Genomic DNA, 8,260 nt, shown 5'->3' with positions numbered 1-8,260 from the left:
ATCGTTAATCTCCATTTTTCTATAAGACTAATTTACTCCATTAGTGATTGCACTACCAGACATGGATCAATCTTCATCACGGGCAATGGGGTAAAACCAGAAAGACACCAACAAAGCGAGAAAATATGCAAAACGCAAAGTGGTAGATGGAAATGAAGGCCGGTTTTCAACGATGTTTTTTGCGCTTTAATGCATAACAAAACCTAAAACAAATCAAAATTGCATCTCAAGTCTGGCTACTGGATGGTAGACCTCTCTTCTTCTTCTTCTTTTTGGTCAAAACGATAACATGTAGACCTCTCATCTTCAGTTTATAGGAATTTCGCCCCAAAATACTCCACACAACTCAATTTCCTCCAATGAAACAAGTTCACAAATTCGTGAATCATCTTGATATGAGAAATTTCAACTCTGTTTTTTTCAGCAACAATCCAAACCTACAACAATATCGTCACAGACAAAATCCAAATTCTGGGCCCCCACAGGGTGATAATACTGGCAGAGGTAGATGCAGCATGGCAGAAAAACCTCAACTTTTCTTTTACAGTTACCGAGAAGTAACAGAGAGAGAGAGAGAGAGAGAGAGAGAAGTTCCACCAAGCAATGTATCAAGTCACTCACTCACTCTTGCCATTTTGCTGGGAAGCAACAAAACCGCGAATAACTTCCATGGCCAATTGATGAGCGGTCTTATCTTGAACTCTTGCCAGTTCATCCATGGCTTCGTATGTCTCCCTATCAGCAAATAGCTTCAAATTGTATCGAGTAGATGACTCTGGTACGCCTTCCCATTTGTCAACCAGCTCTTTGAGTTTCTCAAATCCCTGACCGAATATTGACAGTAATCAAAATCAGTATCTTACATGATAGAAAAACCAAATTCAGATAAATTGAAACATCAAATCACACAATTATCTCCCGAGAGAAAAACCGCCAACTGTCGAAGTCAGCTAAACAATGGATTAAAATAACTAAAGGTTTGACCTTAACCAAATGGGGAAAAATTTAGAAACCAAAGCTTTGTTGATTGTATTAACGCTTACAGTGCGAATGGTGAAGTCGCCAAATGATTCCTTTGATTGCCGCTTTCTTTTCCAGTGATAAAACAAAGGCTCCAAAACTTTCTCAAGATCATGCAGCTTAACCTTGTCCAAGAAGACTTGAGCTAATGATGTTTGATTGGAGTTTCCACCAAGCCAAATCTATTAAATTGTAGAACACAAAGTCATAATCAGCCCAAATATCAAGGCCTGATTTGCATTAATTACAATGACCATATGGCCACCTAAAAGGAAACCTGCAGGGTCTTTTCCTTTTCTGACAAAGATGGAGCTTAATTACCTGGTAACTGTTTGGACCATTGCCCACAAAGCCTAGTTCAGCCATGTATGGTCTAGCACATCCATTAGGGCAACCAGTTATCCTTATGACAACTGATTCATTATACTTGAGACCGACCTGAAATCCAAAAGTTCCATTGTGATTATTATGCACTGCTAACTTAATCAAATAATGTTGCACCACCTTATCTTTATAATTGACACAACTGCATCCAATATCCTACCTTCTCGAATACAGCACGCACACGCTTAAGGATATCTGGTATTCCACGCTCGGCTTCAGTTATTGCCAAAGGGCATAGTGGAAAAGCTGGGCAAGCCATTGCTGTTAAGTTGAGTGGATCCACATACCTGGGTTGCTGTTCACAAAAATACAGGTCAACATTATATGAAGATGGATTTCTCATATATCAAGCTGCCTTGTTGACAATACAGTAATTCAAAAGACTTCAAGGTAAACAATTTTGACCACCTCAAGTCGCAAGTAATATAGAAACTGCAGCTTATAACTTCAGGGTTCGCAATAAAATCAAGGAACTAATGGCAAACCCACTCAGTGGCTATAGTGAATTGAAATATAAACCACCCACCAATTTATTTTCCTTTCGCTCAGTAAAGTTGAGATGCAAGTCTCCTTATATATGTTATTCATGTAAATGTTCACATCACCATCTCAATTGGCATCTTCCCCATTCTCTTGTCCAAAACCAATCTCAAACCTAATGCAACCCATTTATTTACCAAATAATTTACACCATGTAATGTCATTACCTGCTCATAAATGTCAAAAGTATCAGTCAAACCAATTTTATGTTAAGTGACATAATTACTTGCACAATTTACTTAAGGTATTTGGTTAAAAAACTCAAACTTACATCACTACCTAACCACTTTTCATGAAATTATCCTTCAGCTTTTGACACAACATCAATGCATTAGAACAATAGTTACCATATTTGATAAACATATTGGGTATTCCTCAAAATAAATTACAAAAATATATAGAATATCCTGAAATATGAACTATCCTTCCTAGATTTCGAATATATCTAAAATAGTTTTTCTTCTATGGCTAAACATAATAAGCAATCAAATAAATGTACTTGAGGGTTTATGTGCAAAAATAAACATTACACCTTTTAATTTTCTGAAATGTAATTTTCCAAATGGTTGCCCAGCAACTCATGTACAGTGAATCACAGCGGTGTCTTATCAAAACAAGTCATGCCAAAATGATCTCAATAATAGTCTGCTAACTTGCTGCTTAATCATCAGCTCTAACTAACCATCAAGTTGCGAACTTAAAGGGACAAAAGCACTTACAAATGAAAATCAAAACATACCCTATGCAAAAGACAACACACTGCAGCATAGATACAAACCCCAGAACCATAAATGGAAATTAACTTGAAATTGTATAAATATCAATCCACACGTCAAGATGAACTAATATATTAGATCTGTTGTGTTATTTAGTTATGTATTTCGTCTTGAGAGTGATTCATCATAATTTATCCCAGGTGGTGCCAATTGAATCTAATCAAGTTAGTGTTAGCTTTCCAGTAGGATAGCACAAAAGTTCTCCATTCTTGACAGTTACAGAATAGAATGATAGTATGCTCAGTACTTAGTTACTGCAAGAAACAAGGGTAACAGGCTGACAAAAGACTCTTTGGTATAGGGTTTACCGTGCAGTCTGTGACATGGACCTTTGGTAAACAAATATCCTCCCAATACTAGAGTGAACTCTCATGCGGGAAATGCATGATGAAATTTAGAAATTACAGTTTGACCAACTCAGCACGCATGATTTCTGAAGCAAGTAGAGATCATAAAAGAACAAGTTTGATACACTAACATTTGACATTGTTTCAAACAAGTCTCAAGACTTCAGAAGCAAAATGAAGTTAATACACTCAAGACACTCTGCCTTTTAATAGCCTATTGTAAGATTGTTGAAGAAAAGGTTATTCAAAAGGTCTTTATGTATGCAACTGATATAATCATTTGACAGATAAAACAGTGGAGGTGATCATAAATGAAATTTGGAGAGAGACTGACCAACTAATTCTCCTCCATAAGAAGCTCCAAAGTCTAATGCAAGAAGTTTTTTAGATATTCAGCAATGAAAGGTTGAGTTACTCAATAATTAACTTATACCCACAGATAAAAGAAGCTTCAAAGTAGAGAACAGTTTCTTCATAACTCCTTAACAAAACAAACAGAGAGATAAAATTTTCCACTAGTCCTTTGATAACATTTGATCACTTGATGTTTGTGCCTCAAAAACCAAAAGAAGAGGCAACTAACTGAAATGGTAGATATTTAATGAATTACCATAGAAGCGCATTAAAATATGCCATATAAGCACCCTTTGCTCAAAGTTACCTGCACCTGCTCTAAACTCAAGTTTCTGCAAACAACATAACATACCTTCACAACATAGAATACACACACACCACTTTTACATGCAACTCCAGCTCTAATAGACAAGCAATTCATGTACTTGTATAAGTAGTTTGGATCAATCTTATCACTTAGATAGCTTTAAAAACAACTTGCAGTTCCAAGAATTCTAACTGCTTCCCTATAAAATTTTGTATTAAAGCACAAAATTAAAAATAAAAATGAAGCATCTTGGTTCAATTGCAGTCATGCGAAACAAAATATTTGACAGAAGCTTCCACCAAACACATACTAAATAACTCATTCTCACCAAGTCCACAGATTCATGACCCAAGGAAGGTAATCTTTACTTGAGCTTTAGCTTGTTTCTCTTCAAAGCTCAATAAGCAGGTTAAGTCATGATCAAACAATGCAGGTTTATTAAACATTTGTCGAAGTAATCTTTTGTTTAGAGCCTTACCAGCAGGCCACCCTGTGCAAGAACAGTAGTGATGGGGCGCTTCCATGCATGCTTAATATCGCACAAGATGATGTTCTGGTTAGGTGTAATGCGCACATTCAATTTATATTTCTCAATAATTTCCCTTAGCATTGTCTTCATTGTTCCTTTGACCCGACCATTGTCAACATGTAGACCACAAAATAAAGCACCATCTCCCTAAAAAAGCAGATGCGTCAGTTACAGCACAAAAGTAGCATGTGGACATACTGCTGTAGAACAGCAGAGTAAAACGATAAATTTTAGCTAAAGAATGAAACAAATCTAATATGCAATTTTAAGTTAAATGAATCAGATTTAGAGACAGCTAATCTTTTTTGGGGGGAGGGGGGAGCCAAAATTCGCACCCTCTACTTGTATGAAACAAGATAATCTACCTGTTCGTGCCATCCCAAATAACTTTTAAATTCCCATTCTGGAAGACCACGGATAGCTTCAAATTTCTTTCCATAATATTGCTCCACAACAGCTCTAAACTTTTCGATCCCCCATGAACTGATTAAGTATTTCATCCTACTATACTTGCGGTCATCTCTTCTCCCATGTTCTCTTTGTGTAACAACAATAGCCTTGATAGCATACAAGATATCCTCCTTTGGGACATACCCCAAGGGTTCTGCAAGACGAGGAAAAGTGGCTTCCACCCTGTGCGTCCTTCCCATTCCACCACCAACCTGAAATCAAAGACATAGATGAGGTATTGTTATTGAAACAAACAAAATAAGATAAAGCTTTACCAAGCTAGAAAGAAAGCTCACATATATGTTAAAACCCTTAGGTTCTCCATCACCATCAGATACAACTACAACCCCAATGTCATTGGTAAAAAGATCAACAGAGTTATCAGTTGGCACAGTAACTGCAATTTTGAACTTCCTTGGCAAGAACTGAGTTCCATAAATAGGCTCAGGTGAATCAGGAAAGTTTGTCCCATGGGAATTATCATTGCGAGCCTTCACAACTTCAGGAGGTTCGGCAGACATAAACCTCTCCCCGTCAACCCACATATCATAGTAAAATCCCGACTGAGGAGTTAACAATGCAGCAATGTTTTCTGCAGTTTCCTGTGCAAACATATAATCTTTCCTAACATATGGAGCGGCTGGAGCTAGAACATTTCTGTTCAGATCACCACATGCTCCAAGAGTTGAACCCATGTTATTGATAATCGTACTCATCACTGTCTTTAGATCTTTCTTCAATACACCATGGAGCTGAAACGTTTGCCTGGTTGTTAGGCGAAGTGTTCCAATGCCAAACTCATCAGCAAGATCATCCATGACAAGGTAAAGTCTATTCGAAACCTTTCCACAAGGATTCTTTGTACGAAGCATGAATGAGTAAGACCTTGTACCACGTTCGTCTCTGTTGTATTGCTGATAACTTCCATGGAACTTAATTAATTGCGTAGCGGACTCATTTATGTTTGGAGCATCTGTCTCTAACTCTTCATTCAAAGGGTACCTTATATAGTTACTATGTTCTTTGATTATTTCAACTTTACTTCGCTTAGTCTCCTTAGATGTCTCTGGTTTCACAGGCTGCAAATACATCACAACAACATGGTGAGATTAGTCAAGCATCATGTCTATAATTTATCAGCTCAAAACTAATATAAAAATCATAATTTATTATAAGCCCTAATTAGCACTATCAAATCAATCATGGCTTGACAAGCTCATGAAAGATTGGCTTGCGAACTAGACAAAAAACAGCATGAACAAGATACAACGTCCATTAACTTATCAATTTTCAATCAAACTCAACTTGGCTCAATTAGCTTTGAAGTTTATATCCAAATAGTACAAGCTAGGGATTGGATAGAAGCTAAAATGAGTTTGGCATCCAAAATATATATCTACAAAATAAAAAGAAAGGAAAGAGAGAACCAAGCTTGAACGGCTCTATTAGCTTCATCTGCATCAATTTCTACCCAGTATTCTTTAGCTAATTCAGGATGATATCAAAGGAAAACAAAATTAATACAAAATCTCCTTATCATCTGGAAATATCAACTGAAGTAAGCAGAACAACAAGATTTGAAGTAATGCGACCATCGAACGGAAGCCAACATAATTAGCACCTTTAATTCATTAAAAAATTTTATTTCAAAATTTTCCACCAATATCAAAAATTTTAAATAAAAACATACATATGCAGTTAGTACACTTATGGAACATACTAATCTTCCAAAAGGATGCGACACCATTTTGAATATCATAAACTAAATATAAACAGCTATGACAGCATTTTGAATTAAATAATAAAGCATGGAGCCTAATTAAAGTGTTTAGACAATTAAAAAGTAGTAATTGAATTCAACTAAGCTAAATTCATATAGTATTAAAAAGAAACGAACAACAAAACTAAAGAAACAAATAAAAGGATTCATGTGGAAATGAGAATCCGTACTGTGGAAACGGCTCGAACGATCAAAGAAGGACCTGAAGAAGAAGAAGAAGGAGAAGCGGAGACGGAGTGAAAAACACCAAACCGTTTGCTGAGGAGAAGCGAATTGGAGGAGAGAGCCGGAGGAGTTCCGGTGCCTTTTAAGCCATTAAAGCTGTGAATTTGAAGCTTGGCGTCACTGCTACTGGCAAAAGCCCCTGCCGCCGCCGCCGTTGCGGTGTTCGCTGCTGCAAAAGACGTCGTCATCTAAAGTGCTTTTCCTGGCCGAGAAATGAATGAAATTATTTTGGGTGGTGAGGAAGGAGAAGAGGGGATGGGGAAAGTGGAAGGCGAAGGAATAATGAAATGAGAAATACTTTTCTGAGCACCGAGGGTTAATTTTCACAATGGCATCTGAAGTTTCAGAGTAATTTAATTTTGCCTCCTAATTGTCAATAATAAACAATTAAGCGTCCTTGTTAAGCTTTGAATTATAGGTCTTTAGTGCTGGCCAAAAATGCTCACTGAGTAAAAATAGTGTGAGTATTATTATGATGGTTCTATTGACACAATTGTGAATTAGGATAACAAATTTATTAATCTGAGAAATGTGGTGTAGACCAATTTTATTTAAGGATAGTTTTATCTAACCAATATAAATATGCACAATATTGAGGTATTTAATTATGATTTATTGTAACTAATTTAAATGCTCAATCTTAGCTACTTGACTAATTGAATTCGATAAAGAACTCTAAGTGCATGAATGGAATATAGTTATTTTTAAACTGAACTTATATGTATCGTCAATCAAAATTCTAACTCATGCCACTTTTATTTAGATTATCCAGTAATTTCTAACCCTATAGGTCATATAGAAAATGAGTAACTATCTAATTGAATTGAATAATCTGCAAAAAAAAATAATAATAATAAAGTCTCGAAACCATTGCCCCATTACTACCAAATTACTATCACATTGCCACTGCCACCATCCTTGCCATATTTGCAATCTCTAAAATGTAGTAAAGCTTACTTTTGTGTACCAGGAAGTTTTGGTTTAGTTGATTTTTTTATTATATTTCATTCAATTATTAGGTTTTGATTAAAAACTATTGATAAAAATAAAAACTCGAATTTATAGAAATTGTAATACGTTATAGCATTTTTATTTATCAAAACATAGTACTAATAAAAGTTTCCTCAATCGATATTAATGCACAATATTATATTAGTGTATGCTTTTTATTTCTTTTTAAAGAGGAAGTATTCAACTACAAAAGGTAAATGGGAAAATTTTGCTTCGTAACCAAACTATAGGGGCAAACTGACATCATAAAACCTTAGGGATGTATAACGAAATTTAGTTTTTCTAAGTGCGCCGTCAAGTGCCTGACACAGGAGGTTTGAGATTACATTCCAAATTTGCTTTTGCTACAATTTGATAAGGGTGTTTGTGTTTTCGTTGGATTCTTTGGTTACTTTAAGCGGCAACGCGCTCCAGAAGTGGTGGAAGGACACGTTTTACGATTCCTATTTTTTCTTTTTCCTTTTTTTCCCCAAAAGAAGAATTCAAATCTTAGAGGGAAAATGGAGAAAGAATGGAGTTTGTGATCCGAATTTGATT

At 35.8% G+C, this 8,260-nt stretch overlaps 1 protein-coding gene across 1 annotated transcript; it reads right to left on the bottom strand.

Moving 5' to 3' along the window:
• Window positions 1–360: 360 nt before the first annotated feature.
• LOC113720280 (sulfite reductase 1 [ferredoxin], chloroplastic) lies at window positions 361–6,989 on the bottom strand. The gene is made up of 8 exons (XM_027245222.2): window positions 6,658–6,989; window positions 5,004–5,786; window positions 4,623–4,919; window positions 4,207–4,404; window positions 1,565–1,699; window positions 1,342–1,458; window positions 1,044–1,202; window positions 361–824 (listed from the first exon to the last, which is right to left on the bottom strand). Exons 1-8 carry the CDS (start codon window positions 6,898–6,900, stop codon window positions 618–620), a joined length of 2,139 nt encoding a protein of 712 aa, XP_027101023.1. The 5' UTR covers window positions 6,901–6,989; the 3' UTR covers window positions 361–617.
• Between the last annotated feature and the right edge of the window lie 1,271 nt (window positions 6,990–8,260).

This window comes from Coffea arabica, chromosome 1c, assembly GCF_036785885.1.
Source record: "Coffea arabica cultivar ET-39 chromosome 1c, Coffea Arabica ET-39 HiFi, whole genome shotgun sequence".
NCBI classification, from domain to species: domain Eukaryota; kingdom Viridiplantae; phylum Streptophyta; class Magnoliopsida; order Gentianales; family Rubiaceae; genus Coffea; species Coffea arabica.
Note: the sequence above shows the minus strand (reverse complement) of the source record. Positions and strands in the feature narration are given on the sequence as shown.